This window comes from Penaeus vannamei, chromosome 8, assembly GCF_042767895.1.
Source record: "Penaeus vannamei isolate JL-2024 chromosome 8, ASM4276789v1, whole genome shotgun sequence".
NCBI classification, from domain to species: Eukaryota; Metazoa; Arthropoda; class Malacostraca; order Decapoda; family Penaeidae; genus Penaeus; species Penaeus vannamei.
Genome location: NC_091556.1, coordinates 41,418,308 through 41,438,307, shown reverse-complemented (window position 1 = coordinate 41,438,307; position 20,000 = coordinate 41,418,308). Strand labels below are relative to the sequence as shown.

Sequence of the window (20,000 nt, the reverse complement as noted above, 5' to 3'; positions counted from 1 at the left end):
TCGTTGCTAAATTTATTCTTCCCCTTCATTCTTCCATTTTTCCTTTCGTTAAATTCGGTTATCTCTCCTCCTTCCCTCTTTCGTTAAGTTTGTTTATCTCTCCTCCTTCTTCCCTCTTCTTTCGTTAAATTCGTTTTCTCTCTTCCTTCCCTCTTCTTCCGTTAAGTTCGCTTTCTCTCCCCTCCTTTTTCTATCTTCTTTCGTTAAATTCATTTTCTCTCCCCTCCCTCTTCCCTCTTCTTCCGTTAAGTTCGTTTTCTCCCCCCCCCCCTTCTTCCCCCTTTCTTTTAATTCGTTTTCTCTCCCCTCCTTCTTCCCTCTTTCGTTAAGTTCATTCTCCCCCCTCCTTCGTCCCTCTTCTTTCGTTAAATTCCTTCTTTCCTCCTTCGTTATTTTTTTCATTATTGTTCCTTCATTATTTGGTTCCGTATCTTCTTTGCTTTGGCTGAATTTTCGTGTTCGATATTTCTTCGTTAAATATATTTCCTTTCGTTTTTTTTTTCTTCTAAATTCGTTCTCATTTTCTCCATTCACACTTCTTTCTCGCTTTTTTCTTAAATTGACCCAATTTGTCCAAAAAAAAAAAAAATACCCCTTCTTTCTCTAAAATTTACCACCCCCTCCGCCTCTTCGAAGTGAATCGCCCACCTTCTAAGTTTATTTAACCCCAACCTTTTTTTCTAAATCCACACCCCCACCCCCTTTTCTAAATCCACGCCCACCCCCTTTTCTAAATCCACCCAACCCCTTTTTTCTAAATCTAATCCCACTTTCTAAATTCACCATTTTTTTTTTTTTTTTTTTTTTTTTTAATCTAAACTCCGTCCAAATCCACCAGCGTCTAAATACAACCCTCGTTTCTACACCTAAACCCTCTCTAAATCTGCATATTTCTAAAACACTCCTTTTCTGAATCTAAAATCCTCTCTATATCCGCCTATTTCTAAATGAAATCCCGCCCATTTTCTAAATCTACCCACCACCCCCCACCCTACCCCCGCTTTTGAATTCACTCCCGCCTTTTCCGGCAACAAAAAGATGGCCAGGGAGCGTTAATGTAAAAAAAGAAAAAGAAAGAGAGAGAGAAAGAGAGAGAGAGAAATTAGAAAGAAAGAAAGAGAGAGAAAATAGAAAGAAAGAAAAGAGAGAGAAAATAGAAAGAAAGAAAGAAAAGGAAGACATAAATAAACATAATACATAAATAAACATAAGTAACTACACAAATAATAAACAATACATAAATAAACAAATGAATAACAACACAAAGAGAACAGCCGCCCCTCACGAATCAGGAGAGGCGAGGCAAGAAGCCCAACAGTGAGGCAAGTGGACGTGAATGAGGCGACGAGATGGAGGATGGGCGGCCGCGGGCGGTCATGGGCGCCCCTCGTGTCCATTCGCGCGCCCCGGGTTGCGATGTGGGTCGAATGGGCTCTTCAATTGCGGTATGTTGGGGGGAGGGAGGGGGAGGGGGTATGGGATGGTAGATATGGGTGAGGTTATGTGGCGGTGGATGGAGGTATGCGAAATTTTTTTCTTGTTTTGAGAGTTAAAAGATATATGGGGAAAGTTGGCTTAAAATTTATAAGCACACATACACGCACACATACGCACACACATACACACACACACACACACACACATATGTATATATATATATATGTGTGTGTGTGCGTGCGTGTGTGTGGATTTACATTGTGTGTAAGTTATATATATCTAAATCTATCAATCAATATATTTATATGTATAATTATTTATTTATTAAATTATTTCTGTACATGCAAAATTTATATATAGCTAGATAGATAGACACATACACATTGATATGTGTGTATATACAACATACATACGCACACACTTGAAAAGCACGATTATTGCTCAGCGAAACGCACATCGCTGTCCATTTCGCGTGTTGCGAAATCCTGAGGCGAAGAGGTATAATGGCGCCTCGTTTAGCAACATTCACGCTCAGGAAAGGCGACGTCCTCATGCTGCTTCTTTGCCTTGCAGTGTTGGCGTTGCTGCTGGTGGTGGGTGCGGTGACCTGCTCCCCGCTGCCCAGCGACTTCCCCGCCCACGCCGCCCAAGATGCCGCCCACCACGTCGAGGTTACCCACGAGGTGCGCCACGTCACGTTTGAAGTAAGTGAGGAGGTGAGCGACGCCACCGCCTCGTCCCAGGTCCCCTCCGCCGTCCCCCCCGAGGATGACCCCCCCATCCCCACGGCGACGACCCCCCCGACCCTCCCCGACGCCCACCTTCCGCACCACGTGGCTCAGCTCGACCTCCAGCCCGCCCACCACACGCTGCCCGAGGAGCACGGGCTGGAGGAGAAGGAGGAGGACGTCCCCGAGACCGAAGGATTCCTCTCCGACGAGCCGCATGCCGAGGACGCCGTGAAGGACGAAGGGATTCTCGGCGCCCTCCAGGAAGACGAGGACGTGGAGGTCGAGGCTAAGGAGGAAGAAGGAGGCCTCGGGGAGGACACGGCAGCGGAGAGGGTCTCGAGTGAGAGCGCCTCGGGAGAGCACGACCCGCAGGACATCGCGCGGGGCGTCGTTCCCGAAGACACCGCGGCCGAGGAGACCAGCCTGGCGGAGGACGCGTCGGCCGGGCAGGAACACACAGAAGAAGACCAAGAAGAGAAAAGTGCAACACACGGCGCTGAACTCCAAGAACACGTGGCGAATGAAAGTGCAGTGGAAGACCATGTGAGTGGGGAGAGTGCGATTCAGGAGGAAAAGTCAGAACAAAGTGTTGCCGAAGAAAATGCCCCCGAGGAGAGTACAGTGGAAGAACAAGCGCCCGTAGAAAACGTAGCGATAGAGAGCAAACCAGAAGACTCCGTACCTGAAGACAGTGACCTTGGAGAAAGCAAAGCAACTGGAAGCTCTTCAGAAGCGAATACAACGAGTGAGGTCGCGTCAGGAGAGGAAATGACAAACGAGAATGTCCAGGCAGAGAGTGTCACAGTGGAAAGCGTGTCAGAAGAACAGGCCGTGGAGAAGGAGCCAGAGGTAGAGGCGCATGTACACCCTGTCGAGATGATGCAAGCCGACGAGACGCGAGAGACTGTCGTTCTAGCCGAGCCCGTCGCGGAGGAGAGCAAAGAGGAAGAGAACAAGACGGAAAAGGAGATTGTCTCGGAAAGACACACCGCGGAGGAGAACAAAGAGGAAGAAAAGACGGAAAAGGAGATTGTCTCGGAAAGACACACCGCGGAGGAGGACAAAGAGGAAGAAAAGACGGAAAAGGAGATTGTCTCGGAAAGACACACCGCAGAGGAGGATAAAGAGGAAGAAGACGAAACGGAAAAGGAGATCGTCTCGGAAAGACACACCGCGGAGGAAGACGTAGCGGAGGTGGCCGCCCCAGAGGAGGGAGAAGAGAGCGAAGCCCAGGAGGACGTCCCGCAAGACCACGCTGCGGCAGAGGGAGAGGCGGAGGAGGAGATGGCTGCAGCAGCGCGAGACGCTGCGAGTCATGAAGGGGACCAGGAGGAAGTTCTGGCAGACGCTTCGGAACAGGAAGCTAGCCATGAAGAACCCAACTCCACAGACATCATGGACCCCAGGGTTAAGAAGGAAGTGGAGATTTCGGAGGAAGAAAAAAGAAGCGCCGAGGAAACCGCAGGAACTGAGGAGAAGACCGAAGGCGAAATCTTGCCCCTCGACCTGGAAGCCTCGGAGGAGGAGGAGACGCAGCCGATCCTAGTCGCGGCCGAAGGGGACCACGCCGGTTCTCCCTCTCCAGCCGAAGGCCAGAGTGACCAGGGCGGCGTGGCCTTCGTCAACGATGCGCCGTCGTCCCTGGATAGCTCCGAGTTGTCCTCCGAAGAGGTCCCCATCCCGGTGGAGATGCACACGGACACCGAGGGCGACAGTGGGGTGGAGATCACGCCGGCAGAGACTCCTCGCAAATCCCGCATCTACATCGAGGATGACTATAGCGACCCCGCTCGCGTCACCCACCCTGAAGACCCCGCTGTTCCCGAGGACGCCGCCGAGGAGGAGAGCGAGCACAGAGTAGTCAACAGCGGCCTCGAGAGCATGAGCATGACCTCGCCGACTCCTGAGGTGCCACCGCAGAATGTGCCAGTCGAGGCCACCGTCGAGGAAGACCAGGTTCCTCCCGCCAACAGCGAGGAAATAGAGTCGGTCACCCCGCCCCTCGACGCCGCAGAGCCTGAGGAGAACGTCACCTCCGTCATCGATAAGGTCGAGGAGCCTCCCGCAGTGCACGAGACGGAGGAGGAAGTGAGCGTAGTCGACGACGTCCTTCCGAGTTCGAGTGTTGCCCCTGCGCTCGCCGAGGACTACCCCGACTCCTACACTGACCCTCTGGATGCGGCTGACCTGCCTGACATCGACGTGACGCACGAGGACTTGCCCTCCAAGGAGCAGCCTCTGGACAAGGGCGAGGATGCCGGCGCTGGCCAGCCCAGCGATCACGCGTGAGTATTTGGTCATAGTCAGGATGTCAGGATTTCTACAGTCAGTTTTCATATTGAGTCAAAATCGGTTGTTTTCCAACATGTCGATTCTACAAGATATGAGTAAATAATATGTAAATTCCCATGGTAACTAACAGTGTAAAAATCACGGCGTTCCTTTGATAGATATAAATGGGGTAGTTAACAGTATACAACTTGCAGTTTCCTTGTAGAATTCATTGTTGAGAGAAAAGGTAAAATCAAAGCCCACTGAGTTGCAATATTTCGAGGACCCCTTTTCTACGACTCGCAATATCTCGACAGCGGTGAGGTGGCAGGTGACTCCAGCGACCTGGCCGCGAGTGACCACATGCTGGAGGTGGAAGCAGGCACGCCTCGGGTCCTGCCGCCCCAGCAGGAGCAGGTGAGCGCCGCAGCTCCCACGACCCTCACCGTCGGATGCATCATCGCCATCGTGTTCGGCGTTCTCGTGTCTCTAGTCATTCTCGTCGGTAAGCTGTGGATTCGCTCCGTTCTGCCATTGTCTTTCTGCTCCTCTGAACGAGTTTCTGAAATGAATTGTTTTTGTCTGAAAGAACTGGACATTTTTTTTTTACTGACGTGACCACATCAGTTACACAATTAACTTTACTCAGAACACGAAATGTCGCTACAGGATTTATTCGCTTAAACACACACACACACACACACACACACACACACTCACACACACACACACACACACACACACACACACACACACACACACACACACACACAGACACACACACACAGACACAGACACACACACACACACACACACACACACACACACGCACACACACACACACACACACACAAACAAACACACACACAAATAAACACACACTCACTCCCCCCCCACACTCCCCACCCCCAACACACACCTCCACACAAGCCCAAAACATCCACATCTTCCCACCCCCTCCCAGACGCCCACCAACTTCCCCCTCTCCTGGCGCAGCGGTAACGTGCTGGTCTAGCAATCTTGCGGACCAGCGTTCAATCCCACGCCCGGCCAGTGAATGGTAGTAACCCCGGCCATTCCTTGCACACAGGGGGAGATCCGGGCAAAAATAAAACAGACAGCATGCCACAGCAAAAAAAAAACATCCATTGTAACAAACGGAATCAAAACTAAATCAATTAAATTCCCCCAGGCGTCGGAGGTTTCGTCCTGTACCAGCGACGAACTCTGAACCGCCCCAAGGCCCTCAACTCCGATAGGGGCTACGCGGGCAGCGACTCCGGGGGCTACATCGACGACCAAGTACGGGTGTCGTATGTCAACTCGCAGATTGACACGCCAAAGGTGAGTCGATTTTCTGTTTTCCCTTTTCTGTGCATGTTGAAGTGGGATGTTGATGATATTCATGGATATGTTGGCAGGGGGGAAAGGGTATAATGCTTATAAGTTCGATAGAGCGGTGGATATTTAATTATAAAGGAATGATTTAAAACAAAATGTTGGTGATGGAAATACAGTGTAGAATAGTATTTATCTAATAGCATTAATGTTTTCAGCTTGTAATGAATAATCTATATTGTTAATTTTTTTTTTTTTAGACTGCATTTGTATGCAGGGTAAATAGTTGCACTCTGAATGTCCTTTTACATATGTTTACATTATTTTTTATCTACGGCAGCTGCTAAACACAATTATGTTGCATGGCATATATTCTCTTTAAACGTGGCATCCCTCATAAAGTCATAAAGCGTCTTGTCTATAAATAAAATATTAATAAAATCTATAAATTAAACCACAAATTTTATAACGTCATCACTTTTTTTATCCCCCTCCCCCACAAAAAAACATTCTTTAAGCAATGTATTCAAAATTAACATCATCACCAGTAAAATTGTGTAAATAGACCTTTCGTCTAAAGATGACATGTGGAGGATGGATAAACCGAAGGATCATACGTATAAATTTGTTCTTTACATTAAAGGTCTTTACAAAATCGTCATCGATATCTTTGATCCACGACAGTCCCTGAGAAACACCTTTTTTCTCTTGCTTCTGCCTCACTTTTATTACATCATTTCTCTTGCATGAGGTTTACTCTGCACGTGCTTTTATACTAATTGCCAGCATCATTTGTTACACACACACACACACACACACACACACACACACACACACACACACACACACACACACACACACACACACACACACACACACACACACACACACACACACACAGATATACATACATACATACATACTCAATAAACAAAATCTGCATCATAATACACACCGTCCACCCTGCCTCCTCCACCACAAACAAACCTCTCTTCTAACTCTGTTTCTCACGCCCACGCCCCTCTTGGTCTTTCCTCCTCCTCCGCCTCGCCCCGAAGAATGAGTCCTCCAGGCCCTCGGAAGCTCAGCAGGCGCCTCAGGTTCTCATTATGCTGAAGAACCTGAAGCCGACCGTGTCTGAGGGGGCAGCGAGCAAGCTGAGGAACTCGCTGCCGTCCATGCCCAAGATTAGACCAATCAATTTGCCAAACGTTGGACAGTTCATCTCGAAGCGTGAGTGGGAAGGGCTTGTGCCTCGACCCACGTGTCTGCCTGAGAATTCTTGCTTAGATACACGCACGCACAAATGAAAATAAACAAATACACACACAAACATAATTAAAAAAAAACATACCGAACTACAAATAGTGACACAAGAGCACATGAACATGTATACATATGTACACACACACACACACACACACACACACACACACACACACACACACACACACACACACACACACACACACACACACACACACACACACACACACACACACACACACACACACACACACACACACACACACACACGTTGACATTTTGCTCATAATAATATCCTCATGCTCATTACGATAATTCAAAACCAACAAACCTGAAATTAGACTAAACGAAAGACTTCCATGCATATGATATTTCAATTTTTGAAATTTACATTATAAGCATTTGCTCTTGTAATTGGATTTCTCTCTGACTGATCACAACATCACACAAACTAAAGCATTTCTCAGGCAAACATGTAGCTGCAGTAATGACAGAGCCATTGCGAATAGCGTCGTAGCCCCATCAGTAATAAAATGGCTAGACTAATCTACAGAGAGGCAGACAGGCGCTATGGTAGAATGCTTTAGAGAAATGACACCCGCAGATTCCAAAACTTTTGTTTCAGAATGCAATTATTTTCTCCATATGTTACAGCCTGATTTTTTTTTTTTTTTTTTTTTTTTTTTTTTTTGTTTGGCTCTCATGACCCAGCTGGCAAATGAAATGGATTTATGATCCCATACGTTCAAATTAATTGAAAGTAATTGTAAGCAGCAGCATAGTCATAAACATCACGATGAATATGTTGTTGTGTTTGTACCTTTTCAGTTACAGTTAATGTTACTTTTGATTTTCGTCGGTGTACATTATTCCAATTTCTGTCATTTTAATCTGCATGTCTGATATATATATATATGTATATATGTGTGTGCGTGTGTGTGTGTGTTTGCGCACACACACACACACACACACACACACACACACACACACACACACACACACATACATATAAATATATATATATATATATATATATATATATATATATATATATATATATATATATATATATATATATATATATATATACACATATATATGTATATATATGCATATATATACATATATACATACATACATACATACTTATATACATACTTACATACATACATACATACATATATATATATATATATATATATATATATATATATAGATATATATATATATATATATATATATATATATATATATATACATTCCACTATATATATATATATATATATATATATATATATATATATATATATATATATATATATATATATATATATATATATATATATATATATATATATATATATATATATATATATATATATATATATATATATATATATATATATATATATATTATGTAATATATATAATATTTGTGTATATATATACATATGTGTGTGAGTTTAATTAATGTTTTTATATATTGTGTGTGCAAGTGAGTGAGTGAATGAGTGAATAGAAGATTGAGGATGTCAGATGGGATATTAAAACAAAATTAACACTATGATAAAATTTGCCTTACAATTATTATGTAAATGAAGTACATCAGTTGAGTGTTCAATAAATAACAATGAAGTTTTGAACTGCTAAAAGTCACATGAAATTAAGAATGCATTATTAATTTATTTTCTAATTTTCAGATTAGATTAAAGTATTTTCCTATACCTGTACATGTCAAGAGACAATCATAAATTTAACAGTAAAATAATTGGATAACATACAGAGGATTTGTGTAGTATATTCTTATAGTTTGGCAACATGAATTTACAAAAGTATTTCAGATATACCAAAAAATTGTCGAGCTTGAACCTTTGTAATACTGATTAGCAACCCTCTATTGCAACCATCTTGAGTAAGAAATAAGTAATAGTGATGTTTTTCTTTTCTGAAGTCAAACATATAGTGAAATGTAAATAGTGGATCAGTGGTTTGAAAAGTAAATACAGAATTACTTCCCCATAATTGGTCCCTATCAGTTGTATCAAATTAGAGTTTGATTGAGGTATTACAATTCATTCTCTGCATTTCCTTCCTTTTTTCATTTAAGGAACAGGTGAATCATTTCAGTAAGAAATGAAGCCCAGTAGGGATTGGGATGTGAAATATGAAAAATTACCGATGAAACTTTTGGATAAATTTGTGATGATGATAATATCTCGAGACATCCATCCTTTCAGTTACGGGAAAGTTGCTAATATCCTATGCTTTTATGGTTACAGTGAGTGAATATATGTTCTATTACATCTAAACATCAGACATCATTATTGTAATAATGTGAGTAATGCATTCAGATGTACATTTAGTTCATTTGAAAATGCACAAGCTTCTCAATGTATTCAACAGTTAGGTGGAGTCAAAGAGAAGTAAAAAACACGTGTAAGTTACAAGGTTGATGCATAGTAATGTATTTTCACTTGGTAATTATTGCACATGTGGTCGAATAGCATTAGATTCTGGTTATATTATACTGTAAAGTGAAAGTTGCAGTTAATGTTACTAAGTATATACATCCAGAAGGAATCCTAGAATTGATTTTGTTTGTACTAAGTATATTGGCTTTTTTTCCCTGGGATGTTGTGATTTACAAAACTTTTGACTTACCTAAATTTTAGTATTCAACTACGCTTCTGTAAGTTTTATAAGTCATAGTGACAGATTATGGTTAACAAATCACATGAATTATACCCCAATTAACTGCAGAGGGCTTCTTGCAGCTTTCCAACTAAAGCTCAGTGGCTAACTAGTGGTCCTTTCTCTTACAAAATGGCATAGCTCATTAGCCTCTATACCAAACTTTCTCTCTTATTGCAGCGAAAAACGATGCCAAATCTAACGACTGTTTTTATTCCTTCCACAGGGGAGCCCAGAGGATCTAATCAGCCTGGACAATGATTCCTTCCTAAACAGCCTTGAATCCATGACCATCCAGAATCTGTGGACTGACAACATCCGACACACGAAGTTGTAGCTGTATCTCGAGGGACAGGCTCATTCACATTTTGACGAGCCCTTTGCTGGGCATTGTCTCCTTTAATCTTTATTCTAAGTTGAGTTTAAGTTCTTATTCTCATCACTGAAACACCTTCAGCTTTGTTCTCTCAGTGATAAGAACACTTTTGTAAAGACTCGATGTAGATGTTCTTTTTAGAAAAGACAGTCTATTCTAAAGTGATCTTATCAATAGAAAAAGTTGCTTACTAAATGCCATAATGTGAATTATTAGGAAATTCCTCTAAGATCATTAAGAATGAATCTATATAAATGAAATAGATGAGATCCTACATGAGAGACCTTGCTAACAGGCCATTCTGAAGAAATTATGATGTCACACATATTTTCATAATTTGATTCAACCACAGGAAATATGATGATAATATTGGAAGTGCATAATTATTGTTTATCTTCAGCATTTCACATATATCAATATGATTATTAAAGCAAGATTTTTTTAAAGACATCTTCAGTGTTTATTACAATTCATGTCACTGAATATAAATGTTACATTCTAAACCACAACTTTTTCAGTGTTTTATTCATAGAATAAACTATGTGTATTCACCAAGTTCTAAGCTCAGAAAATGGACCTAGAAGTGCAAAACTTCAAAGAGAATGGTAAAATTCTGTGTTTTTCTCTCTTTTTCTTTTTCTTTTTTTGACATACTTGATTGGTGAAGATAAAATACCACACATGTCAAGCTATGCCAGTCCGGTGGCTTTGGTTATTAGCATGTAATTGTGAAAGGTGACTAGAGGCAGCGGTAGATACATAAGTAAATGTGTAGAGTAAAGTATACGTCAGGAATATTGATTCTTCAATACTGGGAATCTAAAATTTGACACTGTATAGTACAGGAAAAGATGGTGCCCATTGTTATAGGACAATTTTTATTCAATGATTTACACAGCAGAGAAAAAATGATATGATTTCTGCCAGATAGTTAGGTATTTTATTAGAGTTAAATGCAATTAATTGTGCTGTTTTATTTTTTATTATTATTGTTTTGTCCATATTAGATAAACTAAAGTTGTTTCCTGTAGGTAGTTTCCAGTGTTTGAATACGTTTTACATATCCAAAGATTATCACTTGATAGATGCTGAGAAAGATTACTCAAATACCAGTTTTTATGCTATAAGCTTTGTTGTTCTAGCCATTGTTGTGTGTATTAGAAAGATTTACTACAAATATTTTAGGACATTCGCAGACTTTGAGTCCATTTGCAGAGTCCCAAAGCAAGTTTGATTCTCTCTATGGGAGGTCAGTTAGGCTTTCATCTCCATGATAACAGACACTTTTTGATAGTGCTGTCTGTACATTTTATATTACACCATCCAGAACCTATAATTGTGTCCTACAATGCTACACCTCCATAATCTTGTAGTACAGTGCTAGGAATGAAAAAGTGCGTGTGTGTGAATGAATGTACGTATGCATATGTGTAGGTATGTATGTATAGGTATGGAAAGAGATCACAGAGGCAAATGTTTTTTTAAAGAATTATTAAAAAGAAATAGTTTCACAGTGTACGATATGTAACTTAATTGCAGTATACCTTGATCAATGTATACTGCAGTCTAAAATTATTCACTCTTATTCATAATGCTTTCAGGGAATGTTTGTCTGTGTGTATGGTGTTTTTGTTTGTGCTTGCATGTGTATGCATATTTGTGTGACAGTGTGAGTGTTTGCTGGTATGTTCCAGGCATAATGTTTACCTTAGAATAGTAAGGTATATTAGTAATCTAGTGTCAATTAAGGGTTGAAATATAGAAAGCCTCGTCTTAAGTCATATCTCTCCTTGTGGGGTCAACCTGCTAATGGCTGAGATGGGGTATCCAACATCCGTGGCCAAGTGTTCAGTATTTTATGTATATATAAAGATTATATGAAGATGACGTTATGTTAACCCTGATAGATCAGTGAAGTGTGCGTGCATGCATGTTTGTGTGCTGGGATGTTTTATTGCGTCTAGTAAATTGTAATTTCTTTTAATTTCTTTATATTATATCTGAGTGATCAGTTTTGCAAACAATCTCTTATCGCATCTCATGAGTAATATTTAGATATGAAAAAAGATAATACTCTCATGTGGAAGTGATTTAATCATGTTATTCCCAAATAATATGGAAGCTATAAGTTGCAATCTTATTGTCCAATTTAGGTAGAACAGGTTGACTCTTCAATTAATTTGGTATGTAATTATCAATTTTCTTTCTTATTTATGTCTAAATAACTACAAGAGATGGGATTTCTCTTATTCTTATTTTGTAAATAGATTTTAATGAAGACTTTATTTCTGAAAGGAAGTTTTTAGGATTTTTTTTATATTTCTGAAAATTATTAGTATTAATAAGGGCAGAAAAATCTGCAATTGTTGTTTAAGCAGGTGTCCCTCACATAAATCTGAACATTAACTTTCATTATTGTTTCTACATAATATTCTTTATTTCTTCTCTTTATCTGAGATCAAAAGAGAAACTGGTTTTTATATTTTGTAAATAGCAATTAGATGAAGTTCATATTAAGTTAATATCTCTCCCAGTCACAATGAATAGATGAAAAAAAGGGGAAAATATATATATATATATATATGATAGTAATACATGTGGGATTTAAGAAATAACAAATTGCAGTGAAAATGAAGTTAAGGAACAAAAGCAGACTACTCCACAGTATCAAGTCTTCAAATTAGATGATCCAGAGAGCTGTTTGTTAACCTTTTTGGCTGTACCTCGCGTTGTTCTTCAGGCTAAAACTCATGGTACTAAATAGAAAGAAAAAAATCCTTCTATATGCATAACATAAAAAAAAGTTACTTAGATCTTTCGTAGAGTTCACACACTGTACAGTTTTAAATGAAGTTCAGCCCCTCATCTTAGCCTAGGACCCATAGCTGTACATACTGCAATCATAAGTGGATGCAAAGGATATTACATGTTGAGAAATGTACCTCAGTAAAATGGCCAGTTGCCAAAGAGAATTTCTCCTGCATTGTAACTTTTAATGTCAGTGCTCCTTCCTGCGAAATGATATTTTTGTGATATTTGTTGATCATTTAACAACAAAAGATATAATACTGTAACTATGAATAAATTTTTCTTTAGAATGAAAATGCATAGCAGTTCAACAGCTACAAGAATGATTTATGTTAATCCACTTCAGTGAATTGTAATCTCAAACTGTGTATGTCATCCATCTCCATCTTAATAGATTCCATGGTATTATAACCAATTCCATAACTCTGTTATACTGTTTCTTCACATTATTTATTTGTACCCTATATATGCAAATATATTATTTACTTTTACAAGGGGAGGATTTCTTGTATATTACAAAGACCACATACTTTGCATAGTCTTTTTAGTATTCTGAAATTTCTAATTTCTGTAGATTTGACAGTGATAAAACAACTCCTGCGAATCCTCTCTGCATTCTCTTGAGGAGAGTGTTGCAATAAATATTTTGAAGCCAATTTATTCCAGTCTTCTCTTTATATAATTATATTTTTCATTATTTATGGACTAACTCTAATGTCCTGATAATCTGACAGGCTTCAGCATCAATGATCTCCTAAAGCATACAGATCTTGTTAATTACAGCTGACCCACACATGGGTTCAGTTACCTAAGAGCATATACTGGCAGTATTTACAATTTTTAGGATATTTTGAACCCTGTTACATTCTTGAGAGCCACTGTAATACGTAGTTAAGCGGTCTCTCTTAGCTTATATCCTTAATGATAAGCTAAACTAAATCTTCCCCTAAATATTTGCTTCACTTCGGTGAGTACAAAACCCTGGGCTTCGACATGTGATATTAACCCGTTCCGAAACCACCACAAACAACAGGGGTTCTTGCAGCCAATGTGTTGGGTCATGTAAAGTTTAGAATAGAATTTTGATTATTTATTATGAAAAAGATGATAAAGATATGAAAATTTATTAAAAAATATATACACGTCTATTCATGGATCATACGAGTTCTTTTGAGTTTACAGAATCAAACTTTACAAAACGACCCAATGCAAAAGGCAAGCCAAGAGCTACCAATGTATATCTGGTGGAAGTATTCAATACTATTTCTATATCCTGTTTTCGATGTTTACATGATGTCAGTTTTCAAACCAAAGATGTATAGTTTTAGGAATGAAGTTGAAAGAAATAAAATATTATGGCCTCATGGGCATTATGCAATATGCTGTGTTTATTTCAACCTTTTTTCTTTTCTTACAGTCATACAAATTAATTTAATCTGTGTATGTCAATTGTTACATGATTGTAAACATCAACTGATATGACAATCCTGATGAATTGCTTTTTATTCTTTCCACAAAACTATTCTGAAGTTTCCATAGGGCAGGTCATGTTCAATTCTCTAAAATGGGTATTAAACTAATGGCCTTCACTTGCTTTGCAAATGAAAAATGAAATAAAAATTGATTCACAAAGAGTTTTTATGTAACATCCGTACTCTAAAATGAGAATAACTACAAAATCATTAGATTCTACAGTAGTCAAAAATAAGATAACTCTACAAAGGTAAAGTAATTAAAATAAATAAATCCACTGAGCATTGTGGCGATGCTTTTATCTTTGAACTAGATCTATGCATTGAAGTTGCCATTTTCATAAAGTATTGGAAATTTTCCAGATAAAAATAATGAAGAAATACTCCATGAGTATTGGAAAGTAAACCCTTCCAATAATTATAAGTTTTATTAACAATATAGTTTTTGCTTTATCACACATACTTGGCAGAATTCCCTAAGTAATTATAAGCAACATTTTGTATATAATACTAAAAAATATTATACTCATCATAATAAAAATAAGAGAAGTACTGATTACAAGACCTATACAGGACAATAAAAAATCTTGAGGAAAAAACAAAACATACAGTATTTTGAGGTGAAAAATATTTAAGGACAAAAATGTAATGTATTGAACATACATTTTTAAAGGTGCTAATAAAAAATAAAGTCTACTTTTTAACACCCTTTTATTATGTAAAGTACATTTCCCCCATAAATATCAGCTTCAGTTGAGGAAATGCAAAAATCTCATAATAATGCCTAGAAACAAAAATAAATGTCAAAATCAAATATACATTCTTATGAGCAAAACTGTTTTTAAAAAGATTGTTTTTTTTTGCGTTAATAGATTCAATTCTGGTTATATGTTAATATAACTTACATAATTATTAAGTACAATATCTTACCCTACTATTGGTAAGTAATATCCCAAGAGTGTTATAAGGCAATAGCATTTATTTAAATATTCAGCAAAAATACACTAATCTACTTAACAAGCACACACAGATACTAGTGTGTGAATTGGCAGTGAGTTTAGTACCCAATGATAAGTTTGGGCAAAGACTAGTTACAGATACTGGCAAATACTATCATATCATAGAAATTGGTTACCATGAGAACTTGAGTTGGTTAACTAAGATTAATAATGTATTTGAATCTTAATCTGAAGTTATCATCACAATTAAAATGATTTACTTCACTTTCAAAATACCAAGATATATTATATTTCAACTATTCTAAAATGTTAGCTGCATATATATATACAATATATAACATTTTACTCTCATGAAGGTATTTTGATAATTACATTTTGATGTTAATGTATTCATTAACAAAATAAGAGAAAAATAACAATACTAATTAGATGAATGTACAGTTTAACAAACAAAAACATCAACAATCACTCTAGCCTTTGTGTTACGGTCGAGTCAGATAGCAATTTCCAAGCCAGACACTTGTTAAAGTATTAATGAACTCGCAGACGGCAGCATTGTTGTCAAATGACATCTCTCCTACTTTGAATTCGGGGTTTATTGCCAGCTGAAAACCATTTCAAAATCTTGTTGTTAACAGCATTAGAAATATAATAAAGCTAAAAATACTGTAATACTTCCTTGTGACATCACTGGAACAATCATCTTTGATAACTGTTCCATGACTTTTTAAAACAAGATATAACATGATTTCATCAAGGAGAAAAAAGTTATGACAAAAATCACAAAACTTACATATTTTACAAAGTTGTAGTCATGCATTTGATGAAGTAAGATCTGAACATAATGTATAATGCACAGTGGAGTGGAAAATATAATTGAGAATCTACATCATCAATAACATAAACATCAATATATTTTCTTTAGATCTTTTTTAGTTCCTGAGATTCTGCTGCTTTTCAAATACATAGTACATGATATGAATAAGATCAATAAAGCATTCACAGCTACTTAATAATAAATATTCATGTATATGTAAGGATAGTCTAATAATAGTCTAAATGAGAGTGATATGTGTTGTTCACCTTACAAAGACTAGGAAATGACAGATGGAGAAGATATAACAATTGATATTCAATGTGAATACCCAAAGTGAATCAAGCTGAAAAAGTAACATAAATAGCCATAACTTTTTAGATTTAGAAGCACTCTCTTTCTGCTAGACAAACACACTGATTGTAGTAAAGGCACAGAATCCAGTGGGTTAGCTGTGCAGTTCACTTGGTTTCTCCAATGTGGAAAAGAAAACAGACTGTAAAAAGATTCAACAACAGAGCCATGACCTCCATCACAAATGCCTCAGGGAACCAAAAGCATTAGTAACAGATATTGCCTCATGCATTGTGAATCTCAGAGACCAGAGGATGCTGTAATTATTGGGAAAAAGAGGTCTCTGTCTGAGGTGCTGCGTTTGAGATAGCATCAAGGCCGGGCGAGAGAACAATTGCCGACCCATGCAGTAGTCTCCGAATATATGAGTTCACACACAGCCGCGTTGTTATCGAAGGACATCTCTCCCACCTTGAACTCTGGGTTTACTGCTAACTGTAAGGACAGGTGTTGGCAATACATTTGGGACTGAGTCTTTGGAAAATCATATCTGTTTATTTGAAGCTAAATTTCATGCAAACATTTCTTTTCTTTAATATGTGAAAAACTGGTGATAATATATATAACTAACACAGATTTTGGATTTAGATTTTGTTATCAAAATGGTAACTCAAAACATTTCCTATTCAATTTTTAACTATACCCTGAGCAATAAAACAAAAGCATATAAAGCAATTGTAATGAAAATCATGCACATAAAAAATAACTTTTCTCCAATACCAATTTTGTGCATCCATTCCGGTCTTGTTTTTGCTTAAATATGTACAGTATATATGTTTTAACCTTATAAATAAAATCAGGAAATATCATGCGCTCAATGTCAAAGCAAAACATTTCATAAACTAGTTACTTAGGGGACTTAATATCATAATCTCTTTACGAGTGACTGTTCACAAGTTCAAAGACCAAAATGAATGACTTAAATGAAGCCAGTTAGGACACAAATATTACCTACCCACTGTGGTTAAAGCAGTATGGACTGTAATGAATATATCAAATTAAGAATTTCCCTTCTTTTGCTACATATAATACAAATCAGTATGAAAATATTCATATGACTGAAAGAACACTTCTTGTGCCAGTTACAGTAAGGTATTATCAAGATTCAGACATCCTGAAGACAAAAAAAGATTTACAAATGAAATTCATTTAATGTATTTAAAACAGTACAGTAAATTATGCCTCCTATAAAGTATCAAAGATTCTTATTGTTGGAAATTTATTTTACTGGTATTCTTATTGAATGTATTTGATCCTTTAAAAATGAATAGTAGCTAAATAGATTGTGACTATAATATTATTAGGTCCCATTAATATCTAGTTCAATAGATAGAGAAATTGTTTCACAAAGAAAAAATATCTAAAAAAAAAAAATCACCACTGACTTACCTTAAAAGTATAAGTGCCTGGCTTGATGTCAGTGATGTCAATCCACTGGCAGTCAATGTTGTACGCATAGGTGTCTGTGCAACCAGGACTAATGCCCTGGTCACCAAAGTTGGCACACTTGAAGACTGGTTCTACCCCAGGAACACAGTTGTTATCTTCCAGACAGAAAGAAGCTTTGTGCCCCTCGGCCACCCTGTTTCCATCTGCGTCTATGACATCGTAGTGAGCGAACACCTCCATACTATGATAGTGCCTGAAGTATGAGGAGACTATAAGCATACCTTACATCTAACCTTGTTTTATTTTGAGTAACTTAACTGGCATGAAGACATACATGGGTATGTGATATTCATGGTCTGAAAATGGGATCACACACTTACATATGTTTTCTATGAAGATAAATGAAAATCTAATTAGTATGGTTTAAGTGATTTTTAAAAATATACATAAATAGCTTTCATTACAGCTACAAGTCTAAGATTTCTAGCACAACTAACCAACTTACTGTTCAATAACTAGGAGTAAGTTACCTCTATATGAATCTACAAGCTTCTTCCCAGCAAATACACCTACTGAACACTCACATGTGACAGGCATGCCATTCCCAATACTGCTTTGGAAGAATGGGACGGAATGCCTCAGTTCCCTGGTTGACTATACGTGCTGTGAAACGAAGAAGACGTCTCGTGTCCAGATGCCAACCATAGCCAGTTTCCTGTTGAGCAAATCTTGTAAATAATATTTGCATCTGATTAAACGTCACAAAATCCTAGATTAAAGTACAGCTGTCATATTGCTCATATTCTTTTGAACTCTTATCTTTTACTAATAATATATTTTTATCATACAGTAGCATACCATGCATTCCACACATTCATAACTATCTTTTTTAGAGAGCATGTACTTCTCCAAAAGAAAAATAAATAAGGAAGGGCAGACTTCTTGGTTATAATAGTTGTTATATACTTATCATGAATATTCTCAGTAACATTACCTGTACTTTGACTGCAGATTGTGCAAGGCAATTTTCCTCCATTGCACACTGTAGGAAAAATAGCTGCTTATCCTCCAAGTGTGCAGAACGAGCCAGCTCCATGTGATCAGGAACCAGGTCAGCTATTTCTGTAATTTTATGTCTGAGTCTTTGTCTGTCTTTCATTAACATTCATATCATATATTAGGAAAAATTTACCTTTTTTAAGTTTTTGTTATAAGTATCTTCTCTTGGTAATATCAGGTACATAAAGTATTTGCCATTTTTTCACCAATAAATTTAAATAAATTCACCAACTCATTAAAGATCACACAGGACATCATCACTTACTGGACACACAAGTAACTCCAGCGATGTTGGGGTCTGAGCCTGGATGTGGGCAAAATACTTCTCCTACGTCTTCGTGAAGGCACTGGTCAAGATTTTCTTCATTGCCATGGCACTTGATGCCACTTATAACCACGTTACTCATATTTCCTCCGAAATAACCTGGAAGGGGCAGAAAGTCAAGCCAAATGGTAAAAAGAGCAGATTATTTTCTTGTAATGGTGGAAATTTATTACTGACTCTATGGGTATATCTGTTATGCAATTGACAATGTGTATTCAACGTGTATGCATAAAAAGAAAAAAATTACACAGAAAGATATACACTTTCACCCAAATACCTGTTGATAAGGCTGCCTGGGCATAGTGCATCCCCAGCTGCCGACAGGCCACCATGCCCTCCAAAAGGCTCCATCCATCACCACAAATGAGTCCCCAAGTACCATTGCTTCCAGGGAGCATGACCTCTACACGGCCCTCCTGGTCCGACCGCCCTCCGATTAGTCTCAGCTTCGTCTTGCCCTCAATGGCATGCTGGAAGAAAGAGGAGATGGGGTGGTGGTGGTTACTGGTTTTTACAGGTTACTGAGGCCATGGAATTCATAACTTCTGCAGTGTTTTGGATAGACCTTGTTTTGGATTGCCGAGTAATTGCATTCGCTTCTACCTTAGCCTTAAATCATTCTCGTGAATGGTCGCCTCTCAGGTGGTGTCATATAACTTGCATTCTTCAAACGGGTCTATAGTCCGTGACACCATAGCTTTCCATTGATA

At 38.2% G+C, this 20,000-nt stretch overlaps 2 protein-coding genes across 8 annotated transcripts in view; one reads left to right on the top strand and one right to left on the bottom strand.

Moving 5' to 3' along the window:
- The window catches only part of LOC113820760 (enolase-phosphatase E1), a 184,994-nt gene extending 170,698 nt beyond the window's left edge, over positions 1-14,296 (top strand). For 3 of the 6 annotated variants that reach the window (XM_070124666.1, XM_070124667.1, XM_070124668.1), the window contains exons 2-6: positions 2,011-4,453; positions 4,757-4,944; positions 5,632-5,783; positions 6,836-7,010; positions 9,961-14,296. In XM_070124666.1, coding sequence (XP_069980767.1) covers positions 2,011-4,453; positions 4,757-4,944; positions 5,632-5,783; positions 6,836-7,010; positions 9,961-9,995 — 2,993 coding nt within the window. In that variant the 3' untranslated portion in view covers positions 9,996-14,296. Of the gene's footprint in view, positions 1-2,010; positions 4,454-4,756; positions 4,945-5,631; positions 5,784-6,037; positions 6,056-6,835; positions 7,011-9,960 lie in introns of all 6 variants that reach the window. The other 3 variants (XM_070124670.1, XM_070124671.1, XM_070124669.1) reach the window with 2 other exon arrangements.
- A 788-nt stretch (positions 14,297-15,084) lies between these two features.
- Positions 15,085-20,000, bottom strand: part of Loxl2 (Lysyl oxidase-like 2) — a gene marked incomplete in the record, with an annotated part of 8,114 nt that continues 3,198 nt past the window's right edge. Inside the window, 6 exon segments of one of the 2 annotated variants that reach the window (XM_070124674.1) lie at positions 15,085-16,952; positions 17,907-18,159; positions 18,491-18,621; positions 18,901-19,028; positions 19,231-19,389; positions 19,568-19,760. In XM_070124674.1, coding sequence (XP_069980775.1) covers positions 16,830-16,952; positions 17,907-18,159; positions 18,491-18,621; positions 18,901-19,028; positions 19,231-19,389; positions 19,568-19,760 — 987 coding nt within the window. 2 annotated transcript variants of the gene reach the window in all.